This window comes from Phaethon aethereus (assembly GCF_964289735.1).
Source record: "Phaethon aethereus genome assembly, chromosome: 17".
Classification (NCBI taxonomy): Eukaryota; Metazoa; Chordata; class Aves; order Phaethontiformes; family Phaethontidae; genus Phaethon; species Phaethon aethereus.
In genome coordinates, this window is record NC_138593.1 from 10389062 (window position 1) to 10408841 (window position 19780).

General features: G+C 39.6%; 1 protein-coding gene across 1 annotated transcript in view; it reads left to right on the top strand.

The window, feature by feature from the left end:
* DGCR2 (DiGeorge syndrome critical region gene 2) overlaps positions 1-19780 on the top strand; it is a gene marked incomplete at both ends in the record, with an annotated part of 42999 nt that overhangs the window by 18232 nt on the left and 4987 nt on the right. Inside the window, 6 exons of the mRNA XM_082007505.1 lie at positions 2717-2839; positions 9989-10114; positions 12430-12640; positions 13620-13696; positions 16282-16458; positions 18513-18716. Of these exons, the coding sequence (XP_081863631.1) occupies positions 2717-2839; positions 9989-10114; positions 12430-12640; positions 13620-13696; positions 16282-16458; positions 18513-18716 (918 nt within the window). The remainder of the gene's footprint in view (positions 1-2716; positions 2840-9988; positions 10115-12429; positions 12641-13619; positions 13697-16281; positions 16459-18512; positions 18717-19780) is intronic.

Sequence of the window (19780 nt, forward strand, 5' to 3'; positions counted from 1 at the left end):
GCGAAACCAGAGGGCTGCAGAATAGCTTTCTTCACAGGGTGTGTGTGTGACTTCCACTAAAACCAAGCAGTAAAAAAATTAAAGAGTTTATTTAAAGTATTGAATTTGGACTTGAATTTTGCCATAACTGCAGGTGGCTGCGTTGGAAACCTGGAGCTGGGCTGAGGATAGTCTTTCACGCTTTGAAATATCTACCATGGTCTCCAGTGTAAATTCCATACTTGAAACTGCGATAGTAGAACTTTGTGAGAAACCTTCCACTGCATGCTGACATTGCGCAAAAGTAGTGAAAGAAGCTGCAGCGATTTACTGAAGAGTTGATGTTTTTCTGTGAACTTGAAATTTGAGTAATTTTAATTTCCACTTGAGGTTTTGTGTTTGGTTTGTTGTTTTGGTTGTTGTTTTTTTTCCCTAGCTTAAAGATAGATTTTAAGTTTTCTCTCTTGCTACATTGGGCAAGTAGAGCCTAATCTTTTATTCCCCTAATAATTTCCCCTCAAAATGTCTCTCTTTGGGCTAAATAAATGACTTCAGTTTCTGTTCTGTGGGGGGAAATCATTCTGACCTAAGCTAGTAGATTTTTTTTTTTTTTACACATTTCCCCTGTGCTCATTCACTATTAGTTGTCTGGACTGAGTAAAACTCTAAATGGGTGAGTACACTCTTGTCTTGCTGTAAGGCCTGTTGTTGCTGTCAGTAGTCTGGCAAGTCTGTGTGAGTTCTTGGCCATTTTGTGACCTGAATGTTTGCTCAGAGTAGGTGGTTGCTAAGAGGATGTGCCCATTCTTATTTTTCTAGAAGAGCAGGTCTGTGCTTTGAAGAGAAACCAGTACTAGAACTGGATTTTAGTCTAACATCAAATTAGAAGCCTGTTATCAATGTCCTGTACCAATTACTAGGTGTGTGGGTACAGCTTTATTGAGAGTGCACGATGACTGGTTTTATTATGCCTGGTCATGTTGTCTGAACACTTAAACGTGACGTCTGTCTTGATTTAGTTTAGACGTGTGTTTCAAGAAGGTAACAACTGCAATTACAACTCTCTTCTTAGATTGTAAGCTGTGGATGAGAGAACACATACCCATATTTTAAATTTTCTTTTAGAGATTTCTCCCTGTGGAAGTTACCTACCTGATTCTTTCAAAATCAAGGTTGAGTGTGTTTTACTTTAAAACACTTTTTTTTTTTAAAAAAAAAGGTGCTTATTCTCTAGACATAGCTTACCTGGGATTAGTCTAATTTACTGAGAGGAAAATATGCTAAATTATTCAAAAACATTGGTTGGAAAATTGACAACCATCATCCAGATGGAAGATGGATGGTGATGGTCTGGTGCAAAAGTGAGCCTATGGATGCTAGTGGTGACTTGCTGACCTGCCATCTGTAAACAAGCTTAGAATTGTTCACTGGTGTAGACAGATTTTTTTTTTTTCTTCCCCTGCAAAATGTTTTGAGGGACACAAAATGAAGCTGAATTATTAGGTTCTGGCATTTGATAGATGGAATTGATATAAAAAAGCAAGAAAAAAATTGTACTCTTTATAATGCTAATTAGGTCTGACAGTATAATGGTGGCAAGTAGGCAGTACTCTTGCAGAAGCAGGAACTACATGTTTGCAGATATTGACAGTTTCTTGTAAAGGATGTGTTCGTATGGAGAAATTCTACAAAAGAGCTTAAGCTAGAAAGTGAAAACAGGTTTGTGGATATAGAAATTGTTTTGCAAATAGTTCTATGAAACTGCTTTAAATCGGGCTGGACATGTGCGCAAGTCTAGCGGGTCCTGGCATACATAATGACTGGAATGGAAATAGGATTTTTGAATTTATTGCATAATCTCGCAATAGCATATTTTTGTTGAACTTTGGTTCTGAGAAAAGCGAACAAGTAGTCCCACAGAAGCGGTTCAGTTGTGTTCAGTTTTGGGCCCCTCACTACAAGAAGGATGCTGAGGTGCTTGAGCGTGTCCAGAGAAGGGCAATGAAGCTGCTGAGGGGTCTGGAGCACAAGTCTTACGAGGAGCGGTTGAGGGAACTGGGGTTGTTCAGTTTGGAGAAGACAAGGCTGAGGGGAGACCTTATCGCTCTCTACAGCCACCTGAAAGGGGGTTGTGGCGAGGTGGGTGTTGGTCTCTTTTCCCAAGTAACTAGTGATAGGGCGAGAGGAAATGGCCTCAAGTTATGCCAGGGGAGGTTTAGATTGGATATTAGGAAAAATTTCTTCACTGAGAGAGTGGTCAAGCATTGGAACAAGCTGCCCAGGGAGGTGGTGGAGTCGCCATCTCTGGAAGTGTTAAAAAAACGTGTAGACGTGGCGCTTCAGGACATGGTTTAGGGGGCATGGTGGCGTTGGGTTAACGGTTGGACTTGATGATCTTGAAGGTCCTTTCCAACCTTTGTTATTCTGTGAAGTAAATGGGTAATGCTGTGGTGATAGCTCCTTACATGGTATCTTTGTTAGGAAGTTTTAACTATAGATGCCTGACAGAATTCTTTCCCAAGCACTGGAAGCAGGCCCTCCGGTCTATTAATACCACAAACATGCAGTTCAAAGCATGGGAGTGATCTGAAACTAAGGAGTTTTTAACAGGCTGAGTTATTCCGAGCTTTTGTCCAGTGCACTTCAGCAGTATGTTACATGACAGACAACTGATATATGTATAGATTTACAAGCATAAGTAACACTTCAAACAAAGCACAACTTTCTTCTTTCTTAGAGCTCCGCTGCACCCCAGGGCAGTTTGCCTGTCGGAGTGGTACCATCCAGTGCATCCCTTCAAATTGGCAGTGTGATGGGTGGCCCACCTGTGAGGACGAGAGTGATGAAGTTGACTGTCCAGGTAAGTAAAGCTGAGAAGGCTGTTCATACCAGTGTTGACTTGTTTTGCAGCAATATTTTGACTCTTCTTTTTAAGGTCACTTGCTTATTTTTATTTGAAAGTGGAGATTGTTTGGTAGAAATGTACCCGTTATTAACAAACGTTGAGTTGTCTTCCCTTAATTTTGTGCAGCTAATGCTCCAAACAGTTTTTCGCTTGTCTGAATTACTCTTCCATTCTTAGTGTCTGAGTAGGTCATGCTGGAGGTGAGGAGAGTTTGTAGTCTAAAAAGACTTTCATGACAAGGAAAAAATCGTGTTGCAATTAAACTAAAATGACACATAGGCCTGCGGTTAAATTGGAATTACTGTTTTGGTTGTACGAGTGTATCACTCAAACTGTGACACCGTTGGACTTAGGTAGAGTGCTTGTTTTATTGCTCCCTGTTCAGATTATGCTTCATGTGCTTAAGTGGAGAACTTTGTTCTGCCAAACAAGCTGGTGTATTTACTCTTCATAAACTCTTTTAATCGTATGTTTTCAGGAGCCAGTATTTGGATTTACTCAAACAGCACTGAAGGCTTCACTTATGGGAATATTAGAAAATCCATATTAGTAGGAAATGGTATTTTTATCTTCTTTTTGCCTAGTGTATTAGTCAGCAATTTAAGTTGTTGTATGGAGGATGCAGCAGGATCTTTCACTTAAGGACTGGAGTTACAAAGAATATTTGGTATATGGCTAGGAAGAGGATTTTATGAAAATAATACTTGTCAGTAGGTAGGCTCTGCTTTTGTGTTTGGGGTGTAGGTCTCATTGGACTGTCTGGCCTGACATGATGAGAAAAACCTTAAGAAACAAAAGGAGATGCATGGGAGAGACTTGATTCATTGCCATGCCTGTATGCAGGAAGAGGAGAATAACATACATAAAGAATACTAGAGGGGAAAATGATGGACAGCACAGAGAAGGAAAGTATTCTATTCGAAGGGAAGAGTAATTGGATAAGTAATTGGTGAAAAGGCTGTGCTCAGTAAAACAGCCAGAATGCTGGGTGTGGCATTTATGAAAGAACTGAGATATTTGCACAGTAATGCAAGGAGTGTAGCCAGCAAACCAGAGGAACAAGAACTACTGGTGTAGGATATAAAAACTCTATTATACCTGTAACAAAAGTTTGGTGGGATAGTGTTGTGACATGAAATGAATGTTGAAGGCCATGTGTTACTCGGAACTGTCAAGAATCAGAGCAAGTTGGTGTGCATACGAATGGTGTGTTGGGGTATAAAAAGAAATAGCATGAATGAAAGTAAATCTGAGGCTAGAATAAGTGTGGAAGAGCACAGTTTTCTTACATTGTGGAAAGCAATACATATTTGACCAGTCATAGGAGGGACTAAGTCCTGGGATGTTGACTGGGGAGCTAATAGTAGTAATACTAGTAGCACATAGTCATACTCAGGAGTAATAACTTTCTTCTTTGGCCACTGAATTAAGAAGAAATGATGCAGCTTTAACTTTAGAAAATACCTTTGAATTTAGATGAGCAATCATGAGATGATTCAGCTAAATTTAAATACTTTTTAATTAAGGTTCTTAACTTCAATAAAAGCAGACTGAACACTAAAAGAACTAGTTAGTGAAGCCACCTGGACTTGTGAAACTTGGAGAATTAAAATATCTTTAAATTAAAAGGTATGAAAACTCTCTGAAGCATGAAAAGAAAGCTTGCAAGAAAAGGCTCTGAATCTGGTTGAGAAGCTTGTTACTTTTCAGCCTTAGAGCTACTAATGGCACACTCCAACATGAGCAACTCGGAAAAGATCAATGGCCGTGAATTAGGGTTTTGTGGTGATAACGAAGGTGTGTTTCAGTGACTACTTAGTCATGTTGGTATTTTCAAAGGTTTGATACAAAGCTATTTATTTGCACTGTTGATTTAGTTCACCTTTTTTAGGCCTGGTTTCATTCATGTTAGTAACAAAGCTCCTATTAAAACAAGAGGATCATTAATTAATAAAGTAGTTGGGAATCGTGTGTTACCTGAAGTACTAGAAACACCCCAATCCCTAAGACTTTGGTTTTAGAATAATTTCTTCTGGCATTGTTTTCAGAACACAATTAGGTAAGACATTAATTCATTGACAATCAGACTAAAACTGGTCAGAACTAAAACTGTCAGCTGCTTGCTCTTGTGAGCATCCTAAAAATTGCTGGGAGGGTTTATGTAGCATCTGCTTGCAACTCTCTTCTTAAGCAGTGGAGACTCATGACATTTGTGTGCAGTTCCATATCTACAGTAACTGATCCTAAAAATAGTTTGTCCCAAAGTGGTGTATTCTGTGAAATGGTAGAAACAGGCATTAATATCTTAAACATGGGCTTTTTACAATGGGAATTTATTGTTTCTAGTCACTTCCTCTTAGGTTTCTATACAAGTAATCAAAGTAGTTACATAATTTTTCCACTTTTTATAAAAGTTCTGTATTTAAACCCATAAGAAGGAACGGCTCTGCAGTTTGCCTTTTACTGCTCATTGGATTTTCAGCTTTGCTTCTACAAGAATATTGGAGTAGCCCCTCCAAATACACTACCTTCTCTGCAGGCCTTCCAGTCAAAACTCATTTTCAGCAGTACGAGTGGAGCAGGTTTTAGTACAGCTCTGGCTGTTTACCTATGTTTTGATCTTATGCTACAGGCTTGATGTTTGTTTCTGTTATGTATGAACAGAGAATGGATTTCTTAAATTCCAGTGCCTTTTATAAATCTTGTTGATACCAGTCTTGCAGCTTGCAATTATATTGTTGATCATTCTGTTGCCTTCGTTTATCTATTAAAAAAAAAAAAAAAGTTTGTCCCAGGAATAAGTGATCAGATTGTGCTGTCATCTGTCCTTGGGCTTCTCCCAGCATCTGAATTTGAAAACCTTCAGCTCACCCTGTAGTGGACACCCTTGCCTAATGCCACATTCTTCTTTTAGAAGGTATTTCTCAGTACTGTTTTCTAGACCTACTTGGTCAGAAACAAGAACACTGTAAAGTTTCAACGAGATGAATTCTTAGGGGGTTTTTTTTCCCCTCTGAGCCTGAGGCCACAATCGACACTGGACCGCTGGCCATCCTGGTGAGCAGTTGCAAGCAGTGCCTAGCAGAAGTAAGTAGTATGAGCTGCCCTGCAGTTCCATGGCAAACAGAATGATTTTTTTACATGTTTTTATGCTGAGGTTGGGAGCCTAATTTCATACAGAAACAATCTTGCTAGGAAGCTAACTGCAGATGCTGATCTTGAACAACGTCATCTTGTATGCTGTTCTTAAGGACTTCCCCAGATACTGTATCAGGAAGAAATGTGCAGACTTGGAGGTCACTTGCCTTAGTACATACACACTATATCATCTTTGAGTCTGTAAAGCCTGCTTTGTGGAGCCAGCTGAAGGTATGGCCAGTAACTGGTAAAGCATCGGCTGCAGCACACTGTTTTGCAGTGATCATAAACAGCTTTGTGTTTTGTTTTGCCAAGGATATTGTGTTTGGCTGAAGTGAGTGTTGACATTTGTGTGCTTTTTAGTACATCTCCTTTTTTAAACCTAGATAATAAAAATCTCAGATCATTTTCACACCTTTCCTGAGCCCTTGCTGAACTCCTGTATAACGCATCCTTTTTACCCTATTTTTTGGTGTTTAAGTTATAAGCTCTTTACTGTTACGTTGAATAACATGCACACCAACATGCACATCATCAGCATGATGCTGTTCTTGGTTGGCATCTATTTCCTAGCATAATACGTTGATAATGCAAAGTGTGGAGCTGCACAAAACTGGATTTAATCCTGAAATTCTCTCTCCTCAAATTACCAGGTGGAATTAAAAGCTCTCCAAGCTTTTACCAGGTAATACGCTGGACAGAAAATTTGAAGCTTAGGGGTCAAGGCAGCTTTTAATGTAAATTTTGGGAATCTGTGTGTTTAAACAGGAGCAACTCAAATCTTGGAACAAATAATATATGGCAAGACCTGGCTGCTTCACAAACAGTTTAATTCTGGTGTAATTTGACATAGGACATCCACCCTTGTGAAGAATTTGGTGTATCTGTGACACAACAACTCTAGAAACCAGTTCAACTCCCCAAATCCCAATATTCACCCTTTTATGAGTCCTGACCCTACCAGGACCTCTCTATATTACAGGCAGTCTTCTCTCCACCTGCCCTTTTCTTGGTGCAAAGCAGACCTCGGCATGTGTGGTAGATGGCAGTTTCTCTTCTAGCTCTCTGAACGCAGTTTTCCATTCGGTGTTGTGTTTGTTCCCCCATGTGGTGCTGTTTGGCATGTGTAACGTTCCAGCCTGTTCCTGCCTCAGCTGGTGCCAGTTCTCACTTTTGTGTGGTCTCAGCTCACGTTCCATTTGCACTACTTGGGTTTTTGTTCACTTTCAGAATATTAAGTATGGACACCTGCAGTAAAAATGATGGCTTTCCCTTTCTGAAACACTCAAACATGGTTAGGTTGTGATCTTCTGGCTTAGGTTGTTATCTTAAAGCTTAGTCCATGGCACTATTACTTTATTTATAATGATAAAAATATTTTTATAAAGGAAGCAGCAACAGCAAGGTACATAGAAAATTCTTCTGCAGAGTATTGAAAAAGTACAATAGAAGCCCAGTCCAATTACACCTTTGCCACCAGAATCTGCAGTGGCTTTTCATGGCAGTCAAGTGACTTAGAGGCTTGTTAGCATCGCTTTCTTTATTGCCCTGGAAAAACTTGTCATCATTGCTTTTCTCAGAGACTGAAAATTCAGGTCAAACAGAAGCAATTTGATATTTGAAGAGCTCCAGTTTATTAAGCAGCTGACAATGTTGGGCTTGAAGGAGAAGTGACTTGTGGTGGCTGCTTTCTGCCTCTTCAGCCCTGCCTGGTTTCAGCGGTGAGTCTGCTGACACGGGCAGATGCTGAGGAAGGAATGAGTGTCCTGCTTCCTGGGTGAGGACTGATTGAACTTGCTTTGTGTGGGATCTGTGTAGCTGTTTTTCAAAGCATCTGGCATAAATTCTGTCAATTTAAGATTTTAGCCCAAGTAACCCTTTCTTAACCTCACATGTTAAAACCTGTGAACTTCTGTTTTATTCCCAGGGGAGGTAAATTGTTAAGTCCTCGTAGGCGTTCTCTTTAGCCATGGAGGGTCAGCCATATGGTGTTGCATCTGCTCTGAAAGGGAACTAATTCTTTGTGCGTTTGGTTCTTACCGGTTCTTTGGGTTTACTTGTTACCATTTAATGCCATGGAAAAATAGAGCTTCCCGTGCTGAGCTCAGTTCATCTTTGATAAAACATTCTACTTTAGTGTTATTTTTACAGTCTTACTATAATTCAAGATTTGTTTTTTTAGTGCCTCAATATCGCTCTGAAAATCATAGTGTAAATACTGCTATGGAACCATCAGGATTAAGAACAGTCAGATTCTAAAACTAAAAATAGATTGGTCTTTAAAGTAATAAAAAATATTCAGTGATCTTCACTGTCAAATTATTTTACCATTTTGTGTCCTTTGAAATGTGTGGTAACTGAATTTCTTGGCACTAACTTCTTGCCTGTGATAAATAGTGTATTCTAATATTGAACAGTAGAATCACTACTTTATTTCTGTAAAGCCATATGAGTGTATTATGCACAGTGATTTCTTAATGGGTGATCTCTATAGACATGTAATTCCTAGGATAACGTGATAATTAAATATCCCTTGCTTATCCCATTAACCCAGGGCAAACTCAGTATGCTAGAGCCAGATGAATGCAAAGCTACTCTGCTATTCCTGGGCTCCAGCAAGTGATTTTTTTTTTTTTTTTTCTCATTGGTACTAACATTTGTCCAAGGAGCGCATTGTTTGACGGTGGATCTTCTGTAGGTCTTTCCCCCCAGGTAATACACCAAACAGTCTCCAACTCTGTGTTTAAGTTATCGTGAAATTGCTGTGGACTTCTTGCTTTTTAAAGATAGTCTGAAAGGAGGAAGCTTTATTGACAAAGGTTCGAAAACATTTCTTCTTCAACAGTGAAACCTGTTGAAGAAGACTATGTAGTTCCTCTTTATTTGGGACCATGACTGGTTTATTTGGTTTAGCTAGGCTAAATAGAGCTAATCACCTTTAAAGGAAAATAAGCTGATTTTTTAATGTAGAAATGAATGTCTGCGTAGCTCTTTGTGCTGGTTAAACTCTAATAACATCTGGTAGTATTAAATAACATATTAGTAGATATTTCTAATGCTTACATTCTTGGGTTCTTAATTTTTCCCTTTTTAAGGTTAATCCCTTGTTTCCAGATTAAACTTTCTTGGTGCTCATCTCTGTCTTTCTCAAAGGTTCCTCCCCACTGCCATGCCAGCCTTCCTACTTAAGATTTTGCTAGTTTTGCTGGCTATGGCCCATCCAGCAGCATCTCTGCCTGAACTGTGTGCTCCTTATTTACTCCTGGTAGACATGTGGAGCCCCCCCCCAGCCCCTCAGCCCCTTTTCTGGGATAATACTTTGCACTGCGTTCTTCCTAAGTTATTGAATCCAGTTGTCACGTATGCCTTTTAGAAGCCCTGACTCTGGGATAAGGATGTATTTTTTTTGTTTCAGAAATAATGAACTACTGTTTCCTTTAGAAGCTTGAGAGTGAATAAAAAAACTCATTCTTCTGGCTAAAGATAGGTTTCCTTTCGTGGTTTTAATTTTGTCCCAGATCTTGGAGAATGTGTTGGAAGATGTATTGGAGAAGTTGTCTTACATCCTTGAACACACAACTGAGAAATGAAGCAGTTGGAGAGTGGGTAGTTCTGTAAACAGGAATGGGTAAAATGCACTTGGAGATGATGTATTTGCTGCAGCAATCGAAATGATGAGCATCAAGTCCTGTATACAACTGCAGGCTGTTGAGAGTCTGCCAAAATATTTAGCTTACTCTGCAAGACTTGTGTAATGGCTTGTTGGTTCTTTTCAGTTGTAGATATTTCGGTTACGTACTGTGTAAAATGGCCCAGCTGCTATTGCAGGGATCTACCAGCTTTGTTCACCTGACTAGGTTACTTACTATATGTCTTGAATTAAAACCCAGAGAACGTTTAATAAAATGAAATCCGCCTTTGCTTGCATTTTTTTCACCACTACTGACTGTTCCTTCTGGTCCCCAGGCTTGACAGGGGACCAGCGAACTTACCATGGGAAGGAGAATGTGGACTCCAGGCACAATCGAGGGAGAGGAGGAGAGACAACCCGCTTTCACACTGTCAATGTGGCACAGCCTGTCCGATTTAGCAGTAAGTTGCAGACTGGGAAATCTGGGCCATCTTTCTTCTAACTAATTTAGTAATTTAGGCTTTTTTTTTTAAGGAGAATTAATAGATTTTTTTCCTTGCATAGCTTTCTGACTAGGTTTCATTAATGTGCAGTGATTTTTTTTTTTAAGGTTTTTGTACATTTCTTTTATATACGCCCTGTTATATTGCGTAGTTTATATAGCAGGCCAATATGTGCAAGGAATTCTACTTCCCTAGTAATCCCATTTTTGTGAAACCAGAGTTGCAATTTTCTGTTATAACTCATTGCAATTACAGAAAACTAAACCCATGGTTTAATTGATGGTTTCAACCTGCAGTGGGATAGATAATCTAGCCCTTGTCTCTTTATGTGAGCTTGCATGTAGGTTTGTTCCCCTGGAAAATGGGGGGAAAACAAAATTGATTGCTTTTGATTGAAGTAATTTTGGAGATGATCTTAAAGACACTGCATTATTATTAGTTAATTAAGTGCATCTCTGATGTTGTGAGTTTTGTATCCTTTTTGATAGGAAAAGTATTCTTTAGGGCATGGGGAACTTAAGGAAATTCTTCTCTGAAGATGATGTCTGTCAAGGAAGTATGTAGCACTTGAATGCGTTTTGCCGTGTTACTCCCATCAATCAGTCAGGATTCTTCAAAAATATCACTTCAATGTCATCCTACCCTCTCAGCTGCAGCACTGCTAGTGCCACTGCCGGCATCCTCGTCCCAGCCTTATTTAAAGCATTATAAATGTTCTGCAAATGTCCTTCCCACTGATTGTAGCTCACAGTGACTGTTGCCTCTGAATCTCTCCAGTCCCAAAACATCTAAGTCTCCCCTGCCTTCTCCCTTATCAGCCAATTTATCTTGATTCCCTTTGTGCTCCAGGGATCATCCAGGGATTTGGGAATATGAGACAGCACTGATTAGCCTTGGAGGGAGGGATGGGACATGGGGGGTTGGGAAGAGGACATGGGGGGAAGACAGTATGGCAGTAATTGGGAATGATTGCTTTGGACTATGGTGATCTTCTGAAAAAAGACAAGTGATAAGCAAAAGTAAAAACTCACCTATTTGATTTTTTTGTTTGTTTGTTTTTAGGACAAAAATGCTTATTAAAATAGGTATTTTGATCTGTCGTGGATTCCAGTAGCTAAATTATGTTAGTAAGATTTTATAGAGGACAATAAAGCAATTTAGAAATTGATACAGCAATATCTAATATGCTCTGCAGTCTGATTGATTCTGTATTCTGTCTCATCTTAGTGGTGTGAACAGTGGATCTTAAAAGATCCCATATAAATGGAGAATAAGGACAAATACTTAATTAAAGGGCTTAAAATCTAAGTTTGTATATCATTATTTGATGATAAAGGTCACTGTTTCTGAAGGAAATAAAGAGACTTGAGAACAGGAACTCTGTGAATGCATGCAATGAACATAAAACAGTTTGTGAATTTGAAGTTCCTTTCTTGGGTGTTGTGCAAAATTAATACTGCAAATGCAGGTGGTAAAATCATATTTCATGTGCGTTTTTAAATTTCATCTGCCTGTCTCTGATTCTCTCTATTAGTTACCCATTGCCCCCAAGAATTCCAGTCAAAAGCCCATGGGCCTGTTTAATTCAGGAATGCCTCAAGGCTTTTGTTGCATATTCCCTCAATTGAGTTAACTGAGAGAAAGCAGAGACAGCAGTTCACGCCATCACCTTCTTACTTCCTAAAGATCCACTTTGCAGTAATGTTTTCCCAAAGCAAACAGCAATTGCCTTAGAACCCCCGTAGTCTTTAGTGATTGACTATGGGAGCAGGATTATGTGAATACTATTTGTAAAAGTAGGTTGAAAACTTCACAGCAAGTTGGATGTATTGCTAACCACCTAATAGAAAGATAGAATCATTAAATTGGCCACCTCTGGTTTTTTCTTCCTGCTTCTTGCTGCTTGTTTTGACTTGGATTTATCGAACTGATTGGATTTATAAAGGTATGCAGGGAAATATCTTCCACAGTAGATCATCAGTCTTAATTAAAGACTTTAAAGGCTGTCACAGTGCAATGAAACATTACTAAGTAGAGTTGCACCTTTTTAAATATATTTAAAAAAATTCCTTTATCAAAAGGCGTAGCAAAGTAAGCCTTCTGTGATCTGTAATGCATGCATCTCTTCCTGGTGAGGTGAAGTATATGCAGTACGTTGTGCGTACACATCCAAGTGATTATGTGTTGCATTGTCCTAAACTGATTAGGATACGTTATCTTGAAGATCCTAATTTGGGGGGAACGGTTTCCCTTCTATTCTTCATGTTTCCTAGGAAAGTGCCCAACAGGATGGCACCACTATGAGGGCACAGCCAGCTGTTACAGAGTGTACTTAAATGGGGAGAACTACTGGGATGCAGTGCAGACATGTCAGCGGGTGAATGGATCCCTCGCCACCTTCACCGCAGACCAGGAGCTAAGGTTTATCCTGGCACAGGAGTGGGACTTGGAAGAAAAAACATTTGTAAGGAAAGACCAGCGTCGGTGAGTAGGAAGGAAAGGACAAAAGATCTCATATTACATGAGAGTGGTTTCTGTGTGATACAAATGCTGGTAGCTCAGTTTGCTTAGAAAATCTAATGGTAAAATTGACTTCAGGTTAATAACCTAGTATGACCATGCTGGTTGATTGTTTGGCGGTGGCCATCTCTGTTTTATGTTTTAATTAACATTAACAGATAGGCTACAATTCAACAGCGTCTTTTTATCTTCAGTCTGTCTCGGCGACGTGCTAGTTTTCTTGAACTGCAACAGAGAAGATGGATTTTACAATGATGTACTGCTACACTACCTTGTATAGAAATAATTCTTTAATTTTTTTCAGCAGAATTTTTGTTTCCATTAAGTACCAGTAGCTCTAATAAAGGCTGCAAGTTTGAGATAAGAATGAAGTAAAGCCATTTTGAATTGCAAGAACTATGTTCTGGTGGCTTTAGATATTTCATTCTGTTAGTTCACAACAAATACAATTCCCTTTTTTTTTTGTCTGTGGGCTTTTTGTCAGTCTCATGGGCTGCCATGACAAATCACCAGGAGTGGTTCAGTAATGGTGTATCTTTGTCTCTGGAGAGTTAGATGGTTTGATCTGGAACAGTCTGACATAAGTTGTATATGTTTATAAAATATTTGACTTCTGGATGTGGTTTTCGTGTTCGAGATACTGAAGTGCTGCCGAGATACTGAAGTGCTGCCATAACAGAATAAGATGCTTATTATGAATAGAAATAAAAGACATGGTGAGTTACCATTTGTAAACATAGAAAACTATCAAGTATTTTCCTCCATTCCACAACTGTAGTCTTTCTCTCTACATTGCCAGCATATGAGCTGAAATGTTAAGGAAAAAAATCGTCAGAAAGTTTTGAAAGTTAGCTTTTAAGTATTGGAAGGTTCTGTGTAATTTATTTTAATTTGTTAGTATGTTTTTTTGGCTTTTGTCTTTAGAATCTAACTTTTTTTTTAGGTTCTGGGTTGGATATCAGTATGTGATCACCAATCGAAATCACTCTCTAGAAGGTCACTGGGAAGTAGCTTATAAAGGTAGGCCTCTCAAATTATTACTTAAATGGTCCATGGAAACTACCTTAAAGCATGAATATTATTTGCAAGAATGACATCACTTCTCTCAGTGATAATGTGAAATAGTGTAGGGAAACTGCTTTGCTTTACAGTATTAAGATGCAAGATACTCGATACACATCTTATTTTCAAGTGTAAGAAATTTCATAGTTTTTCACATTGACATCCTGTGGAAAGAACATGGTTTTTAGTTTATTTGGGCATTCCCCTTGATTAAGCTGTGGAAAAGGAAATTATTCTGTAATTTCTCGCTCTTTGTGGTGAATGTCTAGATGAACTGTTGATTCATGATTCTTGTATTTGCACAGACTAGTGTAGGATATTTGGGGGGGTAGCTTCTTAAAAATCGGTAGATTTTTATATACTTAAAAAACCTTGAGTTTTGCGGAGTTACCCAGATTTTTTTCATTTGAAAGCACTTCAGATAGTTTAATTAAAAAAAAAAAGACAAAATTTGCTTAATCCTAGAAATAAATCCCAGTTTATATGAAAAACTGAACATTAATCTGATAGGCATCACTGGCTGAACTTTTTCAATTGCAAAAGAAGCAGCTCCCTCTGCTGAAAATGCAAAGTTATGTTTCTATACCTTTTAACTAATTCAGTTGAAGGATTAGTTAATCTTAAAGTCATTATATAAACTCTTATGTGTAGAATTGATCATCTAAATGCTGTACTAGTTTAGGTACTGGCAAATTTAAAAAAAAGGGTGGGTTTTTTTTTAAGCATCAGCACTGTGAATTCCAGTGTAGCATTTGAAAGCTAATCTGAATATTTTTCTTCTCATATACAGCTTTCAGTAATGGAAAATCTGTAATGAAAACTGTCCATTAGGTACGGATACATAATTATGAACGTAATTTTGCTAAATGGTTGGGTCTTGAAAAATACTTCCTTTGACCCATGAGTAGTAGAACCCTGCATAGTTTTCTAATGACAGTACTTGTTTACTGTGCTGCCATGCACAAAAGTATTGGTTTCTTCTGTTATTTATGTGAACAGAGTTGACTGAATATTCAGAGGAAACTGCTCCTTCTTGTGGAGGCAGTGAATGTTTTCAGTAGTTCCTTAAAGCACCTAAAGATGTCTTTGGACAGGAGGGAAAGGGAGGGAGGAAAGTCCAACTTTTTCTCATAATAGGGATTTCTGGTCAAAAGTGTCTATATAGGCATGTTTCTCCTGTGAAGCCCAAGAAAAAAAGCCCACAACATTCTCCTTAAAAGGACCTTTCTTTGCTCTTTGGAAAGTTGACTGCACTGCCATCTGCTGACAGTGTGTTTACAACCACTGAGACATTGAAAAATCATAATACCTGCTTTTATCCTAAGTTTTATTTAATTTGATGCATTATATAAATTTAAGCCTTCTCAATATCATATTATTTTGTTTGCAAGCTTTCTATTTAATAAAGGTGTACTTATATGAAATAAAGTACATAGTAGTAGTACATAGTAGCGTGCAGTAACTTCTGAAAAACTTTACTTAAGCTTCATTGACTTGTAGTGAGGCAGACTCTGAATTCCTAGCATCTGTTTGAAAAGTGGTCTAGGGTCCTATAACTTGTAAGCTTTAATCCATTATTGGGAGATGCGGAAGATAAGCCCTCAAAAAAATGATAGCAGAACCTAGTTGCATTTAAAAAAAAATAAACAAAAAAAATAGCTAACAGTGTTTGAAAGGACCATCATATCAGAACATACACATATCATGTGTAACATGCAAACTGCAAGAGCTGTTAAAATCAATGTTTGCACACGGATTTGGAAAGTAGGCTTCTGAAAACATATAAAAAAGGCTGATTTTCACAACTGCTCAGTGTTGGTCTCCCATTAATCTCTGCAACTTTGCATACCAGCAGATCTAACAGTGAAGCGAGATACTGGTCAGAAACAACATTTTAAAAGTTATAAAATGCCCTCAACACCTTTTGCACTGTTTGGAACCCATCACAATACAGTCTTTTAGCAATTATGTAGTTGGGAGGACCAAATAGTCCATACCACCACTGCAGCAGCAGAAGCTGCGTCGCAGCCTTGTTCTCGGCTTAGCGCTGGTCTGCACTCTGAATGAGCGGCATGCGACGCGGGGAGCAGCTCTGCAGCGCGCCGCGCAGGATAGATGTACACGCATCTTTGGAGGCACTAGTAGGTGCTTGGAGTGCCAGGTACAAGACTGGTACAGGTTCTTGCTCCACCAAGTAGCAAGCGTGGCCAAACTCAGCGTTGTTTGAAGGGGCGCATAAGAACTGGCAGGCAAACCCCATGGGACTCTGGAAGGCAGCACTTGTAGAGATGCCAGAACGTCACCCCTGCTGGTGCAGAATGCCGAAATTACCCTGTACTTTGAAAACAGCAGCCTCTTCTCTCTGGGATTCACCCATTCTGTCCCTGCTGTTTGCTTCCCCTAGAGGAATGTTGCTAATGGAAGCTAAAGCTACAGGACAGTAGCCTTGTAGCAGGGTTGGTGTGCATGAAATGAGTGACATTACAGTCTTTCTAAAGCTTTGCATGCCCGCAGGCTGCTTATACCAATGCATCTTGTTCTAGGCTCTTCAGAAGTATTTTTACCCCCTGACCCTATCTTTGGTACGGCTATGTCTGAAAATGAAAACGTACTTTGTGCACAGCTTCAATGTTTCCATTTTCCTACCCTTCGGCACCATGGTTTACACAGCTGGTATGCTGAAAACTGCTATGAGAAATCTTCATTCCTCTGCAAAAGGAGTAAGTTGGTTTTAGTTCACTGTTAACTGTGTGGTGTGTTTAAATATGCATATAACAAATATGGGGAAATTGGTTGGTTATCTTTTTTACCTTTTGCCCAGTGAATTAAAAAAAAGGTGGGGGGAAGTTAAATTTCTGCTCGGTTTAAATAAATAAAAGCATCATAATGTGTGGTGGTCAGCCACAGTACAGATTTTCCCTAAAAAATTAAGTAGCTTTATCAGCCCCAAAATAAAGTATACTTGGAAAAAGAGAAGTAAAAAAAAAACAAAACCAACAACATCTTATTAGTAAATATCACTCTTAAACTATTAACTTCACATGAAAATGAGGAAACACTTATTTGTGGTTTATTTTGAATATAGCAAATTCTATTAAATTCTTTCCAGCCAATTATTAGAACTGGGGGGGGAGCAAGTGGAGCTGCTGACTTAAAGTGTGAGAAAATGGCTTTCATTCTGTATCTTGCATTTCTTTACTCCGAGAGGCTTTATACCAACAGAGGTGTCGGCAGTATTTCCGGGTAGTATTTAAGATACCCGATAGACATGATGCTTCTTTGCAAGAAGGAGAAAAGTTGTTGAACTTTTACTGCAGTTCTTGAAGTTTTTCTTGTTTGCTTTTCTTTAAAGCAGGAAAAAGACTTACAGAATGGCAAGGGAGGAAAATTCAGCCCTTTTGCCTGCTTTTGCACCTGAAATATTGAAAATTAGGAAGACTGGATATTGCCTTGTCTACCTTGATGTAATAAAATCTTGGAATCTAATATTGAAAGACATGTGTTTAGTCAAAATGATGATCAAAAGATGGTCATGTTTTTGGGATGATGTTGTAAGAAAGGCAATAGCTCTGTCAAGATATTAACCAGAGGGTGAGGGCATCAGATGTGTAAGTTGAGCAGAAGAATGCTGTGTCCAATTTCAGGCCTTGCAGTGCAAGAAAATTGACAGGACCTTATCAAATTGAGGCAGATTCAGTGGGGGCCAGCAAGATGGTGGTGTGGGCTGAAGCGCCTGTCCTTTGAGGTGAGACAGTGGGAATGGGGCTCCTTCAGCCCGGAGAAGGGAAGACTTCCAGGAGACCTGATAGCAGATAGTACTTACAAGGAGGTTATCAAGAAGATGGAGCCAAGCTCTTTACAGTGGTGCGTGGGCAGGAGTCAAGGGGTGTTAAGTTGAAACAAGAGATTTGAATTGATGCCAGGGAAAACCGTTTAATTATGAGGGTAGTCAAGGGTGGAACAGACTCCCAGCGAGGTTGTGCAACCTCTATTCTTGGAGGTTTTAATGCCCAGATTAGATAAAACCCTGAGCAGCCTGTTGGGATGTCATAGCTGATCCTGCTTTGAGCAGGAGCTTGAGCTGGAGACCTCCTCATGTCTCCTCCAGTCTGAACTTTCCTGTGGACCCTCACAGCTCATCTGTGTGTAGGATGGAGGGGGCAGGCCACCCTCCCTGAGCACTTGCTTCAGCTGGCAGGTCCCAGTGCTGTCTGTGTTCCCTCTCTCTGGTTTTGGTACCTGCCTTTAGGTCAGTGGGAGGAAATGACAGTGGAAAGAAGACGCCTAAACTTCCCCCGCTGGGTAGGGATCAAGGTGTAGCCAGGGCAGTGGGAGTACTATTGCCTGGATTCCTTTTTTAGGCCTGGCCTGTTAGGAATGTCCTTCAGGTTTGGTCCAGAGAAGATCCAGCTTTTCCTAAGTACCAGGAGAGAGGGAGGGAGCTGCAGCAGGCATTGGCAGTAAAGTTTAAACTTCTCAGACCACTTGCCTTCCTGTGTCTTGGAGAGGATGCCTGGAAGTGTGTCAACTCCATTAAATACTTAGAACTCACTTTGTCAATTTTGAGCAATAAATCATCCCTGCGTGCCTCCAGAGTATCCATTATCTTCCTGGCTCCTTGGAGATCCCTTTTCAAAGTTGCTTTAATGTGAAGGCGTTGCTTTTAACTGGTGGTCTACTTATGTTTACAAATCACTTAATGTAACAGAATAAACTGGGCTTCTGTCTGGCAGGCTCCCAGGCACTTGGATATTGATGTGCGTTTCTGTTTTAGGCCAGACTTGCGTTGATATCAAAGACAACATTGTCGATGAAGGCTACTATTTCACTCCAAAAGGGAACGATCCCTGTTTGAGCTGCACATGTCACAACGGTGAACCTGAAATGTGTGTGGCTGCTTTGTGTGAACGGCCCCAGGGGTGTCAGCAGTATCGCAAAGACCCTAAGGAGTGCTGCAAATTTACATGTTTAGACCCAGGTAAGAGTTGACTGCTACAGTTTTGTCAACAAAAATGAGTTCAGTGCTCAACTTGGTTATCTTCTGAAAGACATAATTTTGTTTGAAATGATGCATCCTTTTAATGCCTCAGCATTGCTGTGTACAACCTCCCTGTGGGGAAAGATCTGAAATCGTGGGAAATACAACACTTCAGACTGTGGCTAGAAATAATTAGTCATCCTTGATGCTACTTATATAGGAGAAGCAGTAGCTTATCTTCTGTGTGGAGGTTGGCAGTACTGTGGATTTTTAGTAGAGCGTCTTGCATGATTCCTTTGTCATGTTCAGTTGCCATGAAAAGACTTTTCTCTTGAGCACTAATTAAATATCTCTTTCCGGACATGAGCATTTTTGTGAGAAAGTGTGCATGCAAGGATCACATGGGAAGCAAAGTTTATAAATGATACAGAGTTTCAGAAAGAATCAGGACATGCAGCCTTGCTTACTGGATTTGGCGTGTCAGTGCAGCTTCTTGTTTTGGATCGGTAAAGTCTACAGTTGATTCTGACTGAACTGTTTGTCAGTCACCATTTGGGGATGTAGGTTTTGGGGGTTATTTTTCTGTAAAGAGATTTGCAAAAAGAAATGTATCCTATTTGGAATTTACTGGAAGGGTGGTCAAATACTGGAGCAGGTTGATTGTGGAGTCTTCCATCTGTGGGGATATTCAGTGCCCAGTTGGACTCTGTCCTGGGCAACCTGCTGTAGCTGATGCTGCTTGATCAGGGGTTGGACTAGATGATCTCAGGATGTCGCTTGCAACCTCAACCATTCTGTGATACAGTTATTTCCTAGTATTTTAAAAGAACCTAATCTTATCTGCACTAAGAAATTGTTGTTTTGAACTCTTATGGAAAACACAGAAGGTCAGTTCTTCCCATCAGAGGATTCTGTTTCAGTCTGTTACAAAAAAGGAGTGCTTCTCGGGTTCCAAATTTGCAGTGTTTCTTATGTGTTTTAAATGCAGAAGTTAATCATTAAAGGCCACTGGCTCCTCCTTGCTGTCATTCATATTCATTCTGAGGCTTAAGCTTAACAGATGT